General features: G+C 45.3%; 2 protein-coding genes across 2 annotated transcripts; both read left to right on the top strand.

The window, feature by feature from the left end:
• Window positions 1–1,018: 1,018 nt before the first annotated feature.
• LOC146185197 (8.6 kDa transglutaminase substrate-like) lies at window positions 1,019–11,017 on the top strand. The gene is made up of 4 exons (XM_084606167.1): window positions 1,019–1,080; window positions 4,825–4,882; window positions 9,614–9,737; window positions 10,859–11,017. The coding sequence occupies exons 2-4, from the start codon at window positions 4,833–4,835 to the stop codon at window positions 10,985–10,987; spliced, it is 303 nt and encodes a 100-aa protein (XP_084462293.1). The 5' UTR covers window positions 1,019–1,080; window positions 4,825–4,832; the 3' UTR covers window positions 10,988–11,017.
• A 4,669-nt stretch (window positions 11,018–15,686) lies between these two features.
• On the top strand, window positions 15,687–21,364 carry LOC146185196 (8.6 kDa transglutaminase substrate-like). The gene is made up of 4 exons (XM_084606164.1): window positions 15,687–15,768; window positions 19,185–19,242; window positions 19,552–19,675; window positions 21,052–21,364. The coding sequence occupies exons 2-4, from the start codon at window positions 19,193–19,195 to the stop codon at window positions 21,205–21,207; spliced, it is 330 nt and encodes a 109-aa protein (XP_084462290.1). The 5' UTR covers window positions 15,687–15,768; window positions 19,185–19,192; the 3' UTR covers window positions 21,208–21,364.
• The last annotated feature ends 2,026 nt before the right edge of the window (window positions 21,365–23,390 follow it).

Genomic DNA, 23,390 nt, shown 5'->3' with positions numbered 1-23,390 from the left:
GGAAGTAGTCGAAAATTATCCGGAAATATTGTAGTAAATTTGGTTCCGTTCGGATTTCAACAATACTATAAATGAATACGAGCATACTAGAATCGCTATTAGAAAATCTGAATATTCGCTCACCAGTGTGTATCTGAAGTAAGTCGCGGCTAGTCTCTGAATTGGAAGCCTTCTTCTAGGGAATGTTATATATTTGAATAGCCATCAATATGTGGTATTGGTTGACCTGACTGCTCAAAGCGTCCGCCGATCGTCGATTTGATAAGGTTTTGGTAAGTTTTGCTGAACTCCGCTGATGTTTCTTTTACGAGGAATTTTCCCCTTATAAAGCGGCTCACAAGCAGCCTTATAGGCTGTTTTTAAGCAGTGGGGCCCTTAAGAAAGGCTCCTGCTTGTGGGCATGCCAGTTACAATCCAAGAGAAATTCTTTCATCGGAGGAAGTTTTGGTACCTTTGTCTTTGCTTTTTCTATGGGAACGTAGACGGCAACAAAATAAAGGCTTCTAGGAGGCTGTTCGGTTGATTGTCGACTTCGGGGTTTAGATGTCAATGTGCGAGCTTCTTATCAAAGTGACCTCGGCCCTCTCGGATCTGCGCTGCGACGAGCTTCGCTGTTAAAACAAAACTAAACGAGCGAAGCGAGAAGACAACCTGTTCGGCCATGTTTCGACAAGAGCATGTAGCTGCAGTGCGAAAAAAAAAAATACACCAAGGTCGAGACACTGTGGTTATATTGCGCAAAAAAAAAAAAAAAAATGCCGAGCTATAAATCGCACCGTCGTTCTACTGCGCCTATAGAAACAGAGAAGAGCGCTATACAGTGAAGCGAGTGCGGAAAGTGCGCAGCAGAGACTCGAGGAAGACGCGTGAGCCGTGTGTTTACGACGTAAATCAAGGATGAGGTACAGTTCAGGTTTAGCCGGAATGAGGCGAGGGCATTGCGCAGAGCGGGCAGAGGCACGTGCCGTCTGGCCTGTGTTTGGCTTTCGTCCGCGGGGCTATAAACGCCCGCGAGTCTGGCATCTGTTGCACACAAGAGAGAGCCAAAAAGAGGTGCGCACGGCCATACGCTTCGCTGAGGTGAGGCTGTTTCTCGTGGAAATGTGTCTGTAGGTTTCAGAAGGTATTCATTTGCATTATGCACTGTGGCGAATACAAGATACAGTAGAATTGTACAGCGCAAGGTCATCTTTCCCGTTGTGCTGTCGGTATTTAAATGTCTGTTTCTTGCATTTAAGAGAAAAATTATATATTATAATGGGTGAAATTCAGAAAAAAAAAATATTCTCGAACGCATTGTACTTCAAAATCGTTTAGCAACGAAACCGCAAGCCACAAGGAGACATGTACAATAGTCACTTGTGGTGCTTTGCATGGACTCAATCATTGTCAGCCTGTTGCGTAAAATGCTGTCTGAAGGCCCCCTTAGCCCAGAATGTTCTCTGACTGACTTTGCACTCTTTTAGAATCGAGTGCTTTGAGCTGGGGACAAAACAAATATAATGCCTGCGCGAGTTAGATGTGCGATGTTCGTATCTTCCTGCCCTTTCTAGTAGGCATGTTTTATTTATTTTTAATATGTGGGTGTACCAGAAGGTTTGGTGGAATACAACAATTGCGAGACTGCGCATGTCGTGTTCTCTTGTACATATTGTGGACCTTTATTTTAGAATTTACTATTGACAACTGATAACGTATGTATACAGAATAACTGCTATTGAAAGCACAATGGGAGTAGCCGGCATTAATGGATCTTTTCTTAGCAGGCACACGCGATCTTTTCTAACAGTGTGAACTCAAAGAGCTTTTTGTAATACATTCCAATGTTTAATACAGCTTTCATCATGTCCCTTTTGGTAAACAAGAAAATTGGCATGAAAAGACCGTTCTGAGCGTGATTAACAGCCGCTGCGCATCTCGTATCATTTTGTTTTGGACAGTTTTAGCATAAAACATGACGGGGGACACTTAATATCCGCCTTTAGGTGTATGGCGCGATAGCTATAGGCTACCAGCCCACATATAAAGCCCCGCTCTAAAGAAACCGTATGAATGTGCCTGCGTGGCCTAGGGGTAACGTGAATGCAAGGGTTCTGGCAGGTTGGTTATATCACCCTCACATATGAAAGGAGAGGCTCGAGTTGGCAGCTGCTGTCAAACGTAATCTCAGGCAACCCTACGTCCAGTTAGTGCTCGGCCACGTCAACTGCAGCTTACCGGCATCGCTCAAGAGAAAAGTATACAACAGTTGCATCTTGCCTGTACTCACCTATGGGGCTGAAACGTGGAGGCTAACCAAGAGGGTTCTACCTAAGTTGAGGACAACTCAGAGGACTATGGAGCGAAAAATGGTAGGGGTAACATTAAGAGATAGGAAGCGTGCAGAGTGGGCCAGAGAAATAACTCAAGTTACTGACATTCTAGTGGAAATTAAGAAGAAGAAATGGGTGTGGACAGGACATGTAGTACGAAGATAGGATAACCGATGGTCGCTTAGGGGAACAAACTGGATTCCAAGGGAAGGAAAGCGTAGCAGGGGGCGGCGGAAAGTTAGGTGGGCGGATGAGGTTAAGAAGTTCGCAGGGGTCAAGTGGATGCAGCCAGCACAGAACCGGGTTAATTGGAGAAATATGGGAGAGGCCTTCACCCTGCAGTGGGTATAGTCAGGCTGATAATGATGATGATGATGGCAACTGCTAGCTCCACGCTGGTTATTTATTGCTCGCAATGCTAACGCTGTCGGACGGCCGCCGACGCAGCTTTTTTTTTTTTTTCTTTTCAGTGAACGGGGCCTGTAAAGCTTTCGCCATAAAATTCAAAACGAGCAAAACGAGGTGCATATAATAAATAGTTTCTCTGACTTTTCAATAAATGCTACTCATCGTATTTTACGGGCTAGAGGTTTCATTCGTTTCACGTCCGACCTTTGCTGCTTCTTACTTGTCTTTGATGATCTTTGACATACTTTCAGCGACCAAGACAAAGAACACGTACAAAAAAAGAAAAAAAAACGATAACTGATAGGGCTTGCAAGCACCATCTCAGAAAATAATGTGCTCGTAGCGGCCAGTGATGGGGTACACCTTTCTCTTCGCGTCAGTGTCTTTCGAGAAGAAACCATTGCGCCTGTGAATTTTGATGTCGTCTCGTAGGACACCACTTTACGCCTCTTTCAGTGAAGAGTTTCCGGTGCCAGAAATAGCACAGATGAACTTAAACGCTGTCAACGTAAGCGCGTTTAGCACGTACTACAAGCTGCCTCACCCGCCAGGGTGGCGCAGTGTTTACGGCGCTTGACTACTGTTCCCAAGGATGCGGGATCGAATCCCGGCCTCGGCGGCCGCTTTTCCATGGAGGCGAAAAAGCAAGGCGCCCGTGTGCTGTACGATGTCAGTGCACGTTAAAGAACCCCAGGCGGTGAAAAGTTCTGGAGTTCTCCACTACGGCGTCTCTCATAGCCTGAGTCGCTTTGGGACATTAAACCCTACAAACCAACAAACAAGCTGCCACTGAAGAAATAGAAGCGTTCGCGTTCGTGGGACCAGTTGCACAGGCAAAATAAAGTACGCACGCGGACTTATCTGATTTAAAAGCAAAAAAAATGAAAGCAACAAAATTATAATCTCTTATTTTTACCCTCTCTCTTCTGTTCTGTCGTACGTAAAATAAGCACAGCTTTTACGTTCTTACATAATATTTTTTTAGTCTAATGTTGAGTAAAGCATGCCCATAATCTGTGCTTTGTCTCTGCAAATCATTGCTCACATTGATATTTGGTAAGTTATTCTAGTTTTGATATCAAGCTACGTGTTCAGATATTTGTAGAAGGCGCCTACGTTCCAATATACTTTCAGCGCGCCAGACTGCTGGGGAGACGGATTGCATGATCGGGCAAACTAGCATTCGTGTCAACTTCCCAGAAAAAATCGAGCAGGTGTCGCAAGTATGTCTTAAGCCGTTTCGCAGGTAAACAGATGGAACCGTGACTTTGGGCTTCGAAAGATCTGCCTTGTTGTTTAAGTACCAACAAAAGCATCAACGACGACATTTCAAATCCTACCTTGTGTCAAAAGTCATAAGTGTCTACGGCTGGAGTAGAGCGGACTGTTTCTTGTAGCGCTACATTACTTAATGGATTCATGAAGTGGTGTTAAATACTGCTGAACGCTGTGTCTGAGCTTTTCAATTTAAGTTGCTCAGTAATGCTGACATTTCAATCCATTAATGCACTGATGAATTACATGTAAGAAAATGGGAAATATCTCTATTATTACTTTGCCATCTTTTTTGGTTGAGATGCGCAGGTGTTGTATCTGCCGATATCAAGAGAGAAGGTATTTTTGTCAGTTTTCTACCGACAGAAAGAACAGCAACACGGATGTTTTCGGAATTAACAACAGGTATGGCAGACTTGTGTAGAAGCCCGAAACACACCCTTGACTAATCGGGCTTTAAATGCACCGTACGCAACGCCCCTCCGTTATCTGACCACGGAATATTCCGAGAAACTATTACACTACTAGCTGTTTGTGCAAAAGCACCAATTCGAGTTTAATCATTCATTGGAAAGGCATGTTATGCGGACAGGTGAGGAAACAACCTGTGTCACCCAAAATCTGATTCCGCTAGAAATATTTACGCTGGGTTCACAATCAGCAGCTACAGTTGGCACTGCCGCGGATATCCTTGGCGGGCGGGATAAATTCAGGGCACATCCGCAGAGCGGTTGTCGTCAGCGATGTTGCACTCGTTCTGCCGTGCAGCCGTCTGTGCAACGCCTTGCACCACTAACGGCTCCTACTTTTCTCGGCCCGTCTCCCGCAGGAATCACAATGAGGTGCGCCCTTTTCTTCGTTTTGTTCATCCTGGCAGCAGCCGCATGGTAAGTCTCTGTGTCGCGCTGATGGGCGCTGCGCCGGCATTTTTTCATACACCAGGCGTTTGGGAGATAGCGGCTGCCTGTGAGCGCCGTCTCTCTTCTGTTCGAAGAAAGAGGCGGCCTTACGAAGCCTGCGTCAGCTAAACTGCAGCTGAATTTAGAAAATTCTTGGATGTTAGGAAGGCTAACCAGCTCGCGTAGTCACTGTGCTGATGTTTTGCGTTATATTGAGGGTCAAGTGAGTCTCAAGTGAGAGCGATTTGTCGCCTTGTGCTATCAGCTTCTTGATTATGCTGCTGATTGGCTGAAAATAGGTGGATATTCGACAATTCGTCGAACAATTAGCATAAACAAGCTCCAACGCAGATAGAAAACGGTTCTCAGATGCTGGTATTGAGTCCTTCGTGTTATGGTTACCGCGAAGAAATTTCACGATATCAGTTCTTAGTTGGTGTAATGCTTGAAAAAACAAAACAAAAACAAACACAAACCGTAGTCGCAGCCTTATAAACAGGCATTACTGAGCCAGGAGTCTGCTCCACACCGTCTTTTTAAATAGATATTTTGCCAAAGTGTAGGCCTATTTGTTGGAAAGATATCAAGGAAAATCAGATGCACAGACCCATATTAGTTTGCAATAAAAAAACTGAACTGGAGACATTGTTGGGACTGAGAAACAAGGTGGAGTTCTTTCACTATATGAGGAAGAAGGTCTCTGGGGTTGCATTTTAACAAATTACATTTAGATTTATGTTTTCACCCTGTAACATTTCTTGCTGAACCTGTGACTATCAGCGTTACAGGATTACCTATCAGCGTCACCCCACGAATAGAAATGGAGCAATTCCCGCACTTTGCGCGCCTGATTTGAGTGACGTTACGAACGAGGTTGTTTATGCAATTCCCTAAATCTAGGTGTACTGCATCCCTCAAAGCTACAGTAATAATGCGAACACCGCCATCCGTCGCTCGTACGCCTAAAAGGCCACTTCCGGGCGGGTCGTCTTTTTTTTTTGTGTGTGTGTTAGTACGCATGAACAAACATAGCTCGCGAGGAATGCTACTAACGATGCTTGCACTGTAAGCCATACCGGAATGGCATATTTTTGGACCATTTTTGTCCATGTAGAAAAAGGAAATAAAAAGAACAGAACTATCAGCCCCGCAACGTTGTCTAATGAACGGCAGAGCTCTCTCCCGTGTCCCTCATACTAACTGTGTCCTGAGCTTGCTGCAGTTACTCCCGGAAACTTCCTAAAATCATCAGCCCACCGTAAGCTCCCCCGCTCCCTATACTATTCTTACTAGGTCATATGGAAAGGACTTGAGGGTCGTAGTGTCTAATAAACTGCACCAGCAACTCTGGAGGCAGAGATTTTAGCAAACGATGCTTGTATTCAATACACGAATACAAGCATCTTTGACTTCAATACACGAAAAATGCAAATTTGTCTTACATGTGCAGGCTATTATCTCAGGATACTCAATATTTTGATATTCAGGTCTTGTGGCGTAATGAAGCTTTTTTCGCTTCTCATCTTTCTTTTTTTCTCTGTGTCACATGAAAGCGCAGCTTAAAGACGAGACCCGGCACATTCATAGAACTTGGCGCTTAGTGTCAAGAACGCAGGGTGTTTTGACTCGCAGCGTGCTTCCCAGCCAGCACTTTCTTCACTGCAAAATAATAACTATTAAAAATTTAAGAAGGAACTAGAACTGAAAACATAGCACATTCAAGGTTGTAAGTTAAGCCTGCCATTATCAGTGTAGATAAAGAAACTCTGCCGGGAGCGTCAAGTGGCATATTAAAGCATGTAGAGATCAAAAATAAAAGCGAGAAAGCCCTCTTTTTTGTTCATAATACAATGGAGCGATGCATTTATGAACTACCCCGCCGGGGTGGCGCAGTGGTTAGGGCGCTCGATTACTGTGTCCAAGGACGCGGTATCAAATCCCGGACCCGGCGGCTGCTTTTCGATGGAGGCGAAAAGCTAGGCGCCCGTGTGCTGTGCGATGTCAGTGTGCACGTTAAAGAACCCCAAGTGGTCGAAATTTCCGGAGTTCTCCACTACGGCGTCTCTCATAGCCTGAGTCGCTTTTGGACGTTAAAGGGACACTAAAGAGAAAACTGAAGTGGGCTTGCATCGATAGAATGCCTATTCCTGATTACAAAAAATCCACTCTTACTGAAAACAGAGCTGTTATAAGGTAGTAAAGAGGAAGAACAGAAATACAGGTATCGCCGCCATAGCCGAAACGCGCAACTACAAATCACGTGACGCGCTAGGGATCACGGAGGCTGACAAATGGAATTACGTTGCCCGTTTGAATGCGGTCGTGGGTTTTGTCTAGAATATAATAACACGCTTTTATCATACGTAAACGACGGCGAAAAGACAACGTAAATGTTGCACGGCAAATACAAAAATATACTTGGAGGCGCCACAGGCGCCCACTTCAGTTTTGGTTATGTTTCGGCTCGGGCATTTCGTGCGCACTCGGATAGTTTGTTTGGACCTGCAGCGCCTGAATTACGAGCTTGGAGCAGCAGATGCGCCTTGCTGGTTCCCATTTGAGCATTCGGAGGATGAGCGAGCGAAATCCGCTGCCACCGACACGCTCCTTCATTCACACTTCCGCGCCAACATATCGCCGCCGTCGCCGCTTCGACTGCGACCTGACCGCTCGACTGCAGCTACGTACGCCACAAAAAGCATACATATGCTATGTACCAAAGGAGAAACGCATTATAATTCAATTGTTCACTAAATCATGGCACATCTGATTAACATAATGTGTCAACAAGACCTTCAACGTGCTACTTGCAGGCATCGTAAACAAAAGGGGCATACTAGCTGCTCATACCAAGGAGAGCGTCGATATATTGTGCTCGTCGCCCGGCGAAAAAAAGGGCCTCGGGTAAAAAGTAAAAACTAAAAATAACGAAGCACCAGAAATACATTACAAATAGTAAAAACAAATCGATTTGAAGAAAAAAAATCCAGTAGCGGTGAGATTCGAACTCGCCACTGCTTTATCCGCAACGTTAGACGCTAACCGCTCGACTATGCCGTCTTTTTTTCTTTATTGCTCACTTTGACATTTGAAAGTGAAATCAGAAATACAGTGCATAAAACGCGTAAGCTAGGCTTCGGCAAACACGGAATAAAATTCTCTCAGCAACACCAAAACATCAAGCCAGAATGGATTACCTCGCTCGACTACGCCGCGCAACAAGATCGTTGGAAATATTTCCGGTCTTAACGTCATGGCCCCATTTACAATAAAATGTTTCTGCTGCCGGTCTAAAAATTACAACTTCTTCACCATCGGCGTATGCTGCCTGCTCTCACGACTTGCAACTAATGTTCTGGATGCCTATACGCACTATATTGTGCACTGGATCCATTTTAACATGTGGAATTTCACAGCGCTGGCAAATTTAGTGGCGCCGGCACTTCGGTCATGCTCTGCTACCGTGGACGTAATTTTCGCTGAACACGGGGCTGTAGCATAAACCTTGAAGGAAAAAAGTGCGACGAAGCTTCAAAACTGACAAGCGCAGCAGCGAGGACACTATTTTGCTGGTAACTAAATCTTATTTGTATGTAAACATGTCGGGAAGCGTTGCGATTACCGAGGGCTCGGTTTGTTTATGCACAGTGCAAGAAGGAGCGCAAAAGCTTGAGAAACATGTAAAGTATTGTGCATTACAAGCGTTGTATGTTTTTTTTTCTTCCTTTATGGGCCCATCGCTCGGTAAATTACTCTCTTCATCGTTTTATTTGTTTCGGCTGTGGCCGTCATTGCGAGTACGCTGTTGCTATGTTGGCACTTGAGGGATGCGACGCCGCGTCCGCGCCGGCTCGCTAGCTATCACGGAGTCTCCGCTTACGTCATAGTGTGCGTCACTCAACTCCAACTACGTAATCGGAGGGCACAGTTTGAATTCGACTGGCGGGAACAAGAAAAAAACCTCAACTTCTTATCGCAATATCTCAGCAATTATTCGATTTTTTGCTGCCGGATATGCGGCGACAGTGTCACCAAATGTAGTTTATTCGATTTTCATAGCATCTTTGGATGTCTTTAGTGTCCCTTTAAACCCCAAAACCAAACCAAACCAAGCTTTTATGAGCCTAAGTTGGCAGCTCAGTCCCATGTAGGGCATAATATGTGATGTTCGGAGAAATAAAGTCGAAAGGGTTGGGCCTTGGCTTGCGGACAAGCCCTCTTTCTCTTTCATAATACAATAGAGCGATGCATTTATGAATTAAGTTGGCGGCTCAGTCTCATGTAGGGCATAATATGTGATGTTCTGAGAAATAAAGTGGAATGGGTTGAGCCTTGGCGTGCGGACACCGGCCGCGTGACCCAACACTCCTTCCATATAGCTTTTCTCGCGATGATTGCTATACTGTGCAAGCAGGGCTCGCATACAGGTAACTATGAGAGCACATATAGCACCTCTGGAATCACCATGCTTCCGGATTACCCAGCAACACTTTTATAACGGCTGTGTTTCGCCAAATCATTTTTATAGACAAACTAATGGATCATATACGCAATGGCACTCAGCGTCGCGCTATTTCAACTGCGACGTGTGCGGGTGCTCGTCTCACAGGTAAAGTAATTTAGAGCATAGAGTCTACGATATTCAAAATGTCGCAAGCATGATTCAACATGCTTCGGAATCGTGTGCACTAACATAGAGTTGCGTTTTTTTTCTTCTAGCGTTTACGCCACTAGCCCGCCAAACTGCCAGAACGTGAACTGTGCGGAAGCTAAATGCGCCCCAGTTCAGTGCTCGTGTGGAACCTACAAGGACGCCTGTGGATGCTGCGACTACTGTTTCAAGGTAAATATCCCATGCATTCGTTAAAAAGAAATTAAAACGTCGAAGTGGCTCAGTTGGGTTCGCCGTTCATCTGCTCAGAGCAAGGTCTCTGTTTGGAATCCAGTCTGCGGCATCCAATCTGCGGCATCCAATCTGCGGCATCCACGTTGCGGCGAACTATTGTTGCAAGACACGCTCCTCTACTATTTAGCTCCAAGGATCGCTGAAGAAAGCCAGTTGGTGAAAAACACTCTGGAGTCGTCCTCTACGGGACGCTTCATACCCCCATGTGCCGTTCCAGGATTGTTAAGCCCCCCATAGTAACAGACTATGAACATGTTTTGCTAGTTTGGCTCGCACGAGCAAGGTAAAAAAATAGTATACAATTAGGTGTGTTCACACTAATGTATATCATGAGTTCGGCTCAGCGTGATAGATAAACAGACTCATTTCGTTAGCGACACTGGAGAAAGGAAATTGAAATAGAAAAGCAATAAAGAGAATGCGTCCGTTATGACGTTTTGACGTTTTTGAGAAGGACTCGGTTTGAACTGAATGTCCATTGATATAGCCTGAGTAGAACGGGGGGAAGATGCTACGCAGTATGGAACACAGCCGAGCAAGGGTTGATGGAACGTCTCAGTTCGTATGCCGTGTCAACGTTTGGACAAGAGGGACTCTTCTTCGTCTGAGCAGCGCGATCATCACTGGCATGGCTAATATACGCTTCTGCTTCCGAAGAAGGAAAGCAAGAGAAGGGAGGGGGCGGATGAGCAGGGGCAGGGAAAGAAGTGAAAGAATTCTTCGTTGGGTATGAATTTACATGAACTTGAAACCTGTGGTTCCATGACCTGAAAAAAAAAAGAGTAAAATACAATGCGAGGTAAGTACATGATGAGTCATCATCAGAAGTAGGTTTGTGCTTCTATCGGTTTGGTTGTTCGCTTTTCTTTCACATTGATATAGCGCGAGTAATTTTCCTCAATCGTTGAGAATCGAATTCGCGAAAGTGATATCATAAAGTGTTCGTGCTGTTCTCTGTTGGTTTTCTTTCTGCGGCTGGAGGCGATGCTAAATGCTTCAGCTGCGAGCCAAGGGTTTAATCCAAAAAAGAAAGCAAGTGCATTGACGCTTTGTTTCAGTGTCCCGGTGACGTATGCACTCCTCTGTTTCAAGAACGTTGCTCTGATGGGCACAGCTGCCTGCTAGATCAGCCAGGCAGCTTCCACTTTGGAGGAAAGGGAAAGTGCAAGCCACACTCTTCTGCCTGACGACAATCTTTGGCAATAAAAGCACTTATACGAAATATCTGCGGCTTCTTTTCTTCAATCAACGAATTATATTTCAGAGCTCCTAGATGTTTTCAGGCTTGTATGCTCAGCACATATAGTACCTAAAACGTTGCAGCAAAGCTGATACTTCCATTCCAGCGGAACGTGCATTTGATGAGTACAGAACATGTAGAACAAGGAATAATGGGAGGACAGAATTACTTGACCATTTGCAGGGGTATACAGGTGTTTGAAGGAAGTAGGCCTGCTATTTTCAAAAACAAACCTTTTAAGCATGAAGACACCTGCGGCACAGTTGGACCAGTTACGTCGCACTCAGACAATGGTAACTTGCACGCTGGATAATTACCTCCCATTAATTATGTTTTCAAATATTACAGCTAAACCTCCAGTAGCAGTTAGGGTTTTAGCTAGCCATATTATAACGCGAAGAAAAAGGATCCGTTCTGCAAAAAAAAAAGTCTAGCGTAGGCGTTGTCGTCTTTGACAGCATTGTGAGCGACAAATCACGAGCATGTCTCTGACAGGTGGCAGTTGGTACATGCCATTGCCGAGCCCTGATTGGTCGATTGGTTTTGTGACGTAATGATGCCACTTTATCGCAAAGCTTGGAGGAGCTGCCAAAAAGAGTTGCACATTGCAGGCGCGTGGGAGGGGGGGGGGGTGGGGGGGGGGGGGGGTATGAATTAACCTTCCATGGGTCGTGCATGCCCGTTAATACGGCTTGATTAAAGTGGGGCTTCATATTATGTGTTTGGTGGTCGCTTGTCAGCTAACTGCATGAAGCGTTAGCTTAGGACTGTGTAGTTATGTGTGAGAATTTAGAGGTACCAGTTAAGGAGTTGGTAACTAAGCGAGCAGGTACTGCATTTATGCAAACGATAATCCGCAAGGGGTATCTGAAGACGGGAGTCCTCAACGCTATCGCGTCCTACCTTAAAAGAGAGGCGTAAGTGTGCTCTACGATTTCATTCACCTTACCCGAATCGCCGTTACCATAGGAGTTGTGGCTCAATAAAAAAAAAAAAAAAATGAATTGTGGGGTTTTAAGCATGACAATCTAGTGATAGAGCGAAAGCTGTGTGTTGCAGCGATAGCCTAACACCAGCTTTTTAATCCATGTGTTTAAAAACAATTTTTGTTAATAATAATATAATAATTGGTTCACATGAAGTAAAAGCGCAGTATCTGCCACACTTTATTCTGTGGACTGATTGATTTATAGGAAGGTAAAAAACTGATTAATTTATAGAAAGTGAAAGGCGCGGTAACCGGCTCATTTGTTTTCTGTGGACACCTCAACCGCGCCGTAAGGTAAAGGAGGAAGGTGGTAGTGAAAGTGGAAAGGGAGAAAGAGGAGCCATAGTGGAGGGCTGCGGAGTAATTTCGACCACCTGGGGATCTTTAACGTGCGCTGACATCGCACAGCACACGGACGCCTCTTCGTTTCGCCTCCATCGAAACGCAGCCGCCGAGGTCGGGTTCGAACCCGGGTACTCCGGCACAGTAGTCGGGCGTCTCACCACTGCACCACCCCGGCGGGGCAAAACACCTGCAGCGCGCCGTAAAAGAAGGAAGGTGGGAGTGATAGTGGAAAGAGAGAAAGGAGCCGTAGTGGAGGGCTTCGGAGTAATTTTGACCACCTGATTGATTTATAGGAAGGGAAAGGCGCGGTAACTGTCTGACGTTTTCTGTGGGCACCTCAGCAGCGCCGTAAGGGAAGGGGGGAAGGTGGGAGTGAAGGTGGAAAGAGAGAAAGAGGAGCCGTAGTGGATACTACGGAGTAATTTCGACCACCTGGGGATCTTTAACGTGCGCTGACATCGCACGTTACATAACCCACGCGGAGGAGGTCGCCATTGCGCTGGCAGCTACCTACACTGATTCCAGAACAATTATCTCCGACTCGCGAGGGGCCTGTCGGAATGTCGAGCAAGGCTGGGCGCCATACTTAGCCTACCGACTACTTCAAAATTGCCCCTATACCGGGGACGCCGCTCACCGGAAAATAGTATGGGCTCCTGCTCATATGGGTCTCGAGGGGAATGAGGCAGCCGACGTCGCCGCCTGCGCGCTCTCTTTCCGGGCTTCCCATCTCGACCCCCTAGATTAACTAGATTAGGATCTCGAATTCGAACTCGCGTTTTCTTTGAAGACATTGTTCTTTATTATCAATCTTGCCATAGCCTTTACCTTCGCCCGAGTAAAGGTCTATCTAAGACGGAGGAGCGGCTTCTACTCCGTCTGTATACTAACACTCTACTGTGCCCGGCAGCACTAAAACATTTTAATCCCTCCTTCAGTGCGGAGAAGTCTTCTGACATCTACCACATGGTGTGGGCGTGCCCATCCAACCCAGCTATTTCTCCTCACCCCAACCCCATTCGAGAGGACTGGGAGGCGACCCTGCTCGGCTGCTATGACCTGCAGGCCCAAAAGGCCTTGGTCGAGCGCGCCCGGGCAGCTGCCGACGCCACTGGAGTCCCGTACTAGGGACACCGCCTAGTATCTCTAAGGGCTGGATATTGAAAGGTCCGGCCCATGCTTGCCTCCACTCCTTTTGGATCAATAAACGTTTGTCACCAACACCACCACCACATCGCACAGCACACCGACGCCTCTTCGTTTTGCCTCCATCGAAACGCAGCCGCCGAGGTCGGGTCCAAACCCGGGTACTCCGGAACAGCACTCGGGCATCTTAACCATTGCGCCACACCGGCGGGGCCTTGATTGGAATGTTGTCTTAATTGCAAGCAAGGCGCCCGTGTGCTGTGCGATTTCAGTGCACCTCAGGTGGTAGAAATTTCCGGAGTCCTCCACTACGGCGTCTCTCATAGCCTGAGTCGCTTTGGGACGTTAAACTTCACAAACCACAAACCATCATTAAAATTCATGAAAGTTGAACCAGGAACTACCAGGGGCCAGCTGGTAAAAGCGCTTTAACAATTATTATATTGCTACAGGTTCCGCCTCGCCAGGCAGAGCACCCGCAATAGTGCCCTCGCTTCTCGTTTAGTATTCGTTGCACGCGTTCCTGGAGGCTTGCTCAACAAATCGCTGCTGGACGATGAATAATGTTGCGATCTGCCACTCGCTTTGTAACAAAGCGAGGGCCCTGGTATAGAACAACTGGAAAAACCGGCGACGGCTAAAACTTGCTGCATATCCAATCCTGTGCCGTCATGGCGTTGTTGAACGATCTGCGGCGTCCAGCTTCATCCTGTGGCGCACGATGGCCGAGCGCTTCGCAAGCGCCAGCCATGAACCACAACCACAATAGAAATCCAGTAATCTTCTTAGGTATCGATGAGTGAAACTGTTTGTGCTGCGTGGACGTCTTCATTGTTCGTTCTCAGGCGTGCGTATCATTTACTTAGCTTCATTGAATTTGGAGAGCCCTTTCTGGAAAAGTGCTCCACCCTGACCACTGACACTCGGCAAGGTGTTATGGTCAACCTGAAATTGTCTTTATATGCTTTATGCCCGAATCGCAAGAGAATCGCTGCATCTTCATTGGTGCTTATATAGCCCTGGGAGAAGTATTACATACCAGGGGAAGTGAGGGCTTCACATTTGAGTAATACTTATAATATTATACGTCAAGTATCATGCTAAGGCCGAAGTGTGACAATATACGAAATTAAGTATAAGCATTGGAGCCCTGAACTTTAGCGACATAGAAAGCCTAGGCGAGTGCCTATTTCAGGAGACTTTCCATTTGTAGATTTTGATCATTTTATGAAAGGTAAGCGCATTTAATACGTAGAGGGAGTAGCCGCTCGACTACCGAACTTCTTACTAGGGGTACTAGCCCACTCGCACAAATCCCGGCCTCGGCGGCCGCTTTTCAATGGAGGCGAAAAGCAAGGCGCGTGTGTGCTGTGCGATGTCAGTGTACGTTAAAGAACCCCAGGTGGTCAAAATTTCCGGCGTCCTCCACTACGGCGTCTCTCATAGCCTGAGTCGCTTTGCAACGTTAAACCCCACAAACCAAACCAAAAAATGGCGCAGAATTGCATCCAAACACATCGAGCGCAATGATATACGCATTCCCAAGAAATGCTTTTGACACATTTTTTTTTTCGACTCACGAAGAAATGAAAGCGCTGCAGTATCCCGGGCCTGCCAGCATACGTATGCAAATAAAGCGCGTAATGGTCAAAGTTAACGTTTTGTCCTGGCGTACCTCGACTCGATTCTTGGAATACCCTAAAAGGGCAGCTCCATTCGTGTGCGTAAGGTAACATGACGCGCAGTCACTTTATTCAGTCCGATCACGAGCTCACAGCGATACCGTTGAGTCAGCCGATGAGCTAATGCGCATCTCGATCATTCCCAACACGTATCGCTGTGCTCCATGTAGTGCACGTGCGAGGCCCCCAGCGCTCATCTTAACTTTAACTTCTCGGAAGCAAAAAGAAGGAGCCGCATAATACTGTAACGCGCGGGCTTTAAGAGTGACTGCGATGATACCCAGATAGGAACTGTTGAGCAGGGCTGGCGAAGCTTTTTGTTTTGTGAATACTCTCGCGTTCAGAACCCGTTCGCACACAACGAATTAATGAAACGGAGCTTCTACGAGCGGTGCCACGTCGAGCCGACGTTCAAGGTTTTCTGCAGAGGAGAATGAGGATTCTGTGGGCTGGACTTCGGCTGCAGGTATGGAGGGGGAGAGAGCGACAGGTCTATAAAACCCACCCAGTTTTCCGAAGCAGTGTCTTCGTTTCAACCGTCTCTGCACTAGTGCCACTACAACCAAGGTGAGCTCGGGAGGACCGGGTGACCACTTTACTTTCGGAAGATTGCGGATACCAGAACGACCGGCTTGTTCAAGCGGCTATCTCTATCATGGTAGCATAGCAAAAACGTGACCCAGGCTCTATCGTTTCGTCGTTCTGCAAACCAGCGTGCAAATCAGCCGCTCTGCGTAACACAGTTCACGCTCGTGTGAGCTATGCTGTGGAGGCGCCAATTATAAATGTGAAGCTCTGTGCTGGACGGGCATCGTATATTTCTTCCCCTTTATACTGGAGGATATAGACAAACATAATATAGTGCTTCATGTCAGATTATTTATTAGGCATCGTGGCACCTATTGGTTTTCCTAGAGGGGGAGTGAGGAAAGGCAGGAGAGATCAAAATAGCATGAATGAAAATCAGATGTACTTTTTAGTGCATAACTTGATGCAAGAAAAAATTATAGAAATTGCGAAGGCACACTTTTTATTAATGCAAGATGTTAAACAGAAAGCTTTGAATTTAGCTTCTTCAATTACATCTATAGCAGCAGAGAATAACTCTCAGATGCATCGTTAGAAGGATAAAACTAGATGCTTTACATCAAGATGAAAGTCACAAGCGTTTCGTTTCAAGTGCCAGTACATGACCATGAAAACAGCAAGAAGCTCACGATGCCAAATTGTAGTTTCGGCATTCGATAAAAAAAAAAATTAAAAACGGAGGGCCCAGTTCATTCCCAGTAGTTTACATATAAGACGTACCTCGCAGAATGTATAACTTGAGTAGCTTCGGACCGGCAGCTATTTCGAAGCCAATAAAATACTTGAATAAGAATTTTACAGTTTTAGTCTGCATAAAGAGACTTCGTACATAATCACTTTTTTATGTAAGGTGCAAGTTACAGTACTACGTTTCTACTACAGTAATTCTAGAAAAAAGAGTAGTTATGTCAGTGTGTCACGGAAGATGAAACATGAGTTGTGCAAAGAGCATTTCATCCTCCGACGCTAAAGTTTTGTAATAATATTTTCATTATTTAAAAAAATGGAAATGCCAGCCTAAAAGAACTATTTTAGTTCACATTTTTGTTGTGACAAGTGGAAGCTTATTTCCCATGTAAACGTATGCAAAGTTCGAGATTTAGAAATGCGACATAATTTAGAACATTGATAGTCGGAGCAAAGCAAACCTTGACGTTAGAGACGCAGCAGCACTGCTGATTGAAGCGCCACTATCAGCATGGTAGTAGTCTACCTTATTTCCAAAGAGATTATAGGGTCATCTTATTTTTGTTAACCTTTACGAGCTACACTAGTGCAGCAAAACACCATTGGATGTATTGGAATTTTGCTGTTGTGGTGCAGCTGGTGTAGGTCAAGAAAAGGCCCTTATAATAGTCGGGGCGAAACCATTCACCAACATCTGTTTAGTTCCAATCAATAGAGAAAGACAGGACACCGAAAGCCTTAAAAACAAAAATAACCTCCTGATTGCTCTCGTTTTTATTCCTATAATACATCATATCGTCTCCAGGTAGCGTAGCACGGCGGCATTGTCGGCTGTTACATGGCTTTATGTTCGAATTTCAAATATATATTACTACCAAGGCCATTAACTCTCCTCTTGTTATTATACCATAGAAAATACGCGTTGGTACCTATCAATATTTTTTACCTCTTCTGTGTGGTGTTCATATTACATCAATAGCAAGATAATCTGAGCGCATTTCATCAAATTGGGATGAGCTTGGATTTCCATCTCGGAGTAGCTTCTGCTCCCTTTTACTGATAACGTATGGTATATTAGTTCTTGAGTAACGCCTTTTTATTGGACAACGCCGTGTGTACTTTTCAGTGCCAGAAAAGTTGAAGCAGAATATGCTGGGCAACAGGTGGCGTAGCATACTTATTATATATGTGGAATAACTTGAGGTTCCGCATCGTGACACATACTTTACGCTTGCAGCTGCTAATCGTAACAAATTCGTCTAATACGCTTAGTACAGAGAACAAAGGTCACGTTCTGTACCTCTAACCCTGCGCTTTGTTTTTCATGAAGTCGTTTCTTCAGTCTATACTGAATTCTCCACAAGCACTGCATTCCAACTTGTTAACTCGTTGCGTTCCCTCGTATTCGCACAGGCCACATGGTGAGTAGTAAAGCTACTTGTTATTTAGGTTGTATTGAACATCGACTCACTTTGTTTTCTATTGACACTCAGGTATGCGGGGAAGAGAATAAGAAGGTGGAATGAGTAATAAAATATTTACCTTGGTAAAATAAAATATTCCCCACAGCATTTGTAACATGTTGAAAAAATGACGTGAATAATAGTCTAACTTTTGAAACATGAATGGTAATGATAACATATCAGCTTGAATGAAAATATCCTGTCGAACAATGTACACGCTGCTAATATTCAATTCTTAATTTGTAGTGGCGCGTGCAACCAGGCTTTCCCACCGGTTTATCAGCTGGAGGTGTTCCACATCACTTGAGAGGCGCGCGGAACATAAGTCAGAGCTTTACTTGAGCATCAGGATGTGCAGGTTCTCGAGCGACGGGTCCCACGTTTGGAGTACTTCAAAGCTTCCAGTCTCGCTTAAGGGAGAATTTTAGTCTGCGGTCGTCACGGAGCCTAACAATTGAAATTCACACACACACAAAAAAAAACTACAATAGGTAACAGCAACATAGGAACTGCATCTAGAAAAAGGTACTCACAACACCACATAAGGACTGCAAATACACTTTACACTTTGAAGGCTGAAAAAGAGGTTTACGCTCACCTTTTCAGGCTCTTGAAAGACGATCGGAGAAAGAAGAAGACACATATATATATTTGCAGAATTTATACCCCTTTCTTACAGTTGCGGACAACCAAAGCTGTCATTCCTTTTTTAAGAGCTGAAAGAAAAGCAAAGTATAGCGATCAACATAGTTTGGCCCGGAAGAAAACCCCTAGAATTTAACTTTCGACAAAGGATGAGCCAACTTCTATTTACATGCAGGTTGCATGCACGCAGAATGATACTGAATGACAACAACATGCGACACCTTTTCAAGCTAGAGTTTTAAATGATAGTCGACGCATTGAAGGGCAGCTGGAGAGCTTTCAGCGAGCTGAAAAGAATTTAAAACTCGCCATAAACGCGTTGCCTGGAAACTTTGTGATTCGAAGCACGCCGTGTGGTACATCACACTTTGAACGTCTTTGAACTAAGCGTTATAAGCTTGATGGCCAATGTGTGTTTTGCCACGACTACCATCGCGAATGTGATGAGGTACCACAGGCAGTCGAGCTGCTAACTCGCTTCCTTAAAGTGGACCTTGAAGATCTAAAAGGAGTGGAACGAAATACTGCGCATTTAATTAAGATCGCAAAGTCCAAATACTCAGTGTACTGACGTCGGCCTTGGGGTGTGTTTTAGTCTAGAAACGAAGATGAAGGCTGCTCTTCTCCTCCTCGTCGTCCTTGCCGTCGCTGTCATCGGGTAAGCGTGTTTTATTTATATTATCAGCAGCTTACAATTCTTTATTCCGTGCGAAATTATTTTGCAATGAATGTGTTTTTAGAAATGCGCCATGTCATTTACCACATCCTGTTTCGGAAATTTGATTTCATTAGCAAGTAATGCCCGAAGAGCGGGGGTAATATTAAAGCGGAATTGGGTTGGCCTGTGCCCATAGTGATTAAAATTCAAGCGCAGGGGAAACTGGTGGTAACCGTGGCTAACTCGCTTTCTACATATGCTGCTGGGGCGGTTAGCTCATTTTCCGGCTCTTCTCATTAAAATCCACAGCACCTTGGCCACTTCTGCGCCAAACTGCGCCGCCGGCTGCGACCAGAGCAAGTGTCCGAACGCTGCCAGCTGCAAATGTGGTACTTTCAAGGACGCTTGCAACTGCTGTGACGTCTGCTACAAGGTATGTGCATAATTAGCCGACACAGATTCGAAAAATAGTGATGTACGATGGCGCTCAGGCCATAATTATATCTTCTTTCCCTGTTGCAAGATCACTTTTCAGTTTACGAGGCCACTAGCAAAATTCTACGGTGAGGTATCCTGTTTCGCTGCCAATACTGTCGACTCCAAAAAAAAAAAAAAAAGACAGACCTAACATGTAAATTTGCAATCACTAACAACCCAAGAGCTGTGAGGTTAACCACATCATTCAACCGGGCAAATGTTCTTATAAGCAGCGGCGGCAATATATGAAATACAGACTGAAAGTTGCGAAGACAGTGTTGCGAACGAAGTCTACCTCTGTGACCGACTGGCTACAAACGCGAAAACCATTGTCGAAATGTTTATTTGTTTATGTAAGTTAAATCCTGCGGTCTGAAATGTGTGAGCACATTTTGTTGACCATTATGGGGCGATCTCAATGTCTTCTCATAGTATACAGAGGCATCGCAGAAAGGAGAAATCCACATAAGATGATCTTCTCCAAAGTATTAAACCTTTATTTTAACATACTCGAGTTGTCACTCATCATACATGGTTGTCGGGCTGACGATGTAATGCATTTCAGGCAACTCGAACCAAGTTTCTTAAATATTGCATGTAAATACAGCCCACCTGAGCGTGCAAAAAGTGCAGGGGTGTTATTATTTGGTCCTACATTTATATCAGTATCTATTATTGATTGGATTCCACGAAGAAACGGCACAATTAATTGAAACTCTAATTGATGACATCAAGAAATAACATGCTGATGAGATTGCTCAAAACGATATCTACTACTTCCTACTTTGTGATAACGCTTTGTGAAGAAAACGCGTCAGAAATAGTTATAGAGTACCGACATTGGGTTGCAGTCTTTTGAACGTGCTTGAATGACCGTTGTACTTATCTAGAGCATTGATTTCCCGAATGATTTATCAGATTTTCTCGTTTTATCCAGTATTGCCATCAGTATTTAGGATTGCTTCTATTCTTGACACCCATTTCTTGATTAAGCATACCTGCCTTATGTTCCTGTGATATATAAAAGTTAAGGCATAGGGTTACAACACGTATCTATCGAAAATTGCTATTGCTGCTCGAGAGAGATATGTGCGCGAACCGGGCGCACGCAGTTTCTTGCAGGCTACATAACGATACTGATAATTATAGTGCGTTAAGTAAGAAGTTTCATTGCTTGTGGACGCACTGTGCCATCTCATAGCTAGCCCCTGAGGATAAGGGTAAAGGCGAACGGTAACGCTAAGCTACAAATCTCCAACATGTTCACTCCAATCGCACTTCAAGCTTGAATGTATTATCCGCCTCTCACGTTCGGCCATCCCCGTGACGCAGTGCCCCGGAGAGTCTTGCGTGCCAGTCTTCCAGGACAAGTGCTCTGGAAAGAACACCTGTCAGCTGGAGCCCGGTGCAGCCATCCTCACCGGTGCCACCGGCATCTGCGCTGAGAAGGGATACGTCTTCAACAGTGAGAAGAGCCACCACGGCTGAACCTGAACTAAGCGCACAACGTCTTTCGCCAGTTGTGATGGGGGCCTGCTCGCGGGCCCCAGCCAAGTGTGATATATGAGCTTTTGTGTCGTTTATGTGTTGAGCTCCCGGCTCTGTTACCACCAGCCGTAATGTAAAATAAAGTGGTTTATAATAAGGGAGTAATTACTTATTGACATCCGACAAAGGGCAGCCTTACGGCTACAAAAAAGCAATACAGCTTTCTCACAGAACTTCGCACTTAAAGAAAAAGTTTGTCCTAGTCTGGGGTCGAACCCGGGACCACTGCCTTTCCGGGGCAGTTCTGCACCAGCTGAGCTAATCAGGGTGGTCAGGAGACCAGATGGTATACGGCGAGAGCGAATTGATCAATAACTTGAAGTGGGAATGGTGTTGATCGAATATTTAGGGGAATCCCCAAGGGGGAATAGATTTGTAATAAGGAAGTAATTACGCATTGACATCCACCCAAGAGCAGCCTTACGGCTACAAAGGAAAGCTATACAGCTTTCTCAGAAAACATTGCAGTTAAAGAAAAATTATTCCTGGTCCGGGGATCAATCCCGGGACCACACCTTTTCCGGGGCAGTCTCTCTACCAACTGAGCTAAGCCGGACTTTTTTTTCTTGACTGCCACATGTACATAATTACGAAATATATAGCACATATAAGTTACCCAGGCCGTTTGTCGGCCCCGAAAAATGGTGTCGTTTCATTTGTGCTAGCGTCATGAACACCAACCCTGTTTCAGCACCACAGTCTGCAGCTTTCAACACATCATGAATTTTTATAATACTCCCAACAAAGTATTTATACACAAATCTAGCTCCAGTGTCACAATGCAGATATAATCCATAGCACTTCGCCATACAGAGTCCCAACAAGAATATGGCATCGTATGGTACTGCATGGTAGTGAACGGGCACGCTGTGTAAGAGGAATCTTCTTCTTAATGGTACGCTGTAACCTGTCCCAACAAAGATAGCGTTATTGCAATCTATGCAAATGTATTCAATTGTTTCCGATTTGTTACACAGGAAACGATTTGTCCCCCATGTTACATAAATTACGTTTTGATATAACCAAGATTTAACAGGTAAGGCACTAATGTGTAGATGGAAGAAGAATGTCTTGGTTGCAGACATGACCCACATCATTCTCATCCTCTTCAACACATCTTAATCATCTGTATCTTTGAAAATCTGTTGGTACAGGGTGACTGGCAAGACCATGTCAACGAGGTCCTGAGCTAGGCGTTTTTCGTTACCGTGTGCAAATACTCCCGAGTAAATCGCGTGGCGAGAAAAGGATAAGCGGCTACCACCTCGCGGAACCAGGACGGTCAGTAGATCAGATGGTAGGACGAGAGCGAATTGATCAATAACTCGAAGTATGGTGTTGATCGTATATTTAGGAAAATCTTCCAAGGTGGAGTAGATTCGTAATAAGGAAGTAATTACTCATTGACATCCACCCAAGCGCAGCCTTACGGCTACAAAGGAAATATATACAGCTTTCTCAGAAAACGTCGTGGGTAAAAAAAAAAAATTCGTCCTGGTCCGGGGATTGGGCACGTTAACGGCCGTTAAAGAAAGCGGCAGTTGGCCTTAACGGCCGTTAAGCGAAGTTACACCGCAGCGCGAGCGCCGTTGGAAATCCAACGGCGATTGACACCAACGGAAGTGGCCAGTCTCCGTTCCGTCACCGTTTCCGTCCGTTTGGTCGTGAAGTAGGCAAGCTGGCAGCCCCGAGCAGCAACGTGTCTCCGCTGCAGACGAGCGCTCCGGCCCAAAAACGCTTTGCCTGGACAGCGTCACTGACGCATTTACTTATCAACTTGTGGCAAGATCATCTTGCCGAACTGCGAGCGCAGAAACACAATGCGACCGTGTACGCAAGGATGACGGCGCTGTTCAACCAGCTCGCAAGCGAGGAATGTGGGCACGCTGTGTGCGTCACAGTCAAACAGATCAAGTATAAGATGGAAAACTTGGCCCAGGTTCACAAGTAAGTTACCATGAATTTATTAGTGATTTTAAAGCCGACATAGCGCCTTGTAAGCAATGTTCTAAAAAAATTAGAGAGACAAAATGTTTTTCGAGTTGGCGAGGTAAAAAGTTGAGCCACGTGATAAATCGTCGACACGGAAGTGAACCGACCGAACATGGAAAGTGCCGTGTGAG

This window comes from Amblyomma maculatum, chromosome 6 (genome assembly GCF_055883805.1).
Source record: "Amblyomma maculatum isolate TAMU_Amacu chromosome 6, ASM5588380v1, whole genome shotgun sequence".
NCBI classification, from domain to species: domain Eukaryota; kingdom Metazoa; phylum Arthropoda; class Arachnida; order Ixodida; family Ixodidae; genus Amblyomma; species Amblyomma maculatum.
The sequence above is the reverse complement of the archived record's forward strand: the minus strand, read 5'-3'. Positions and strand labels throughout refer to the sequence as shown.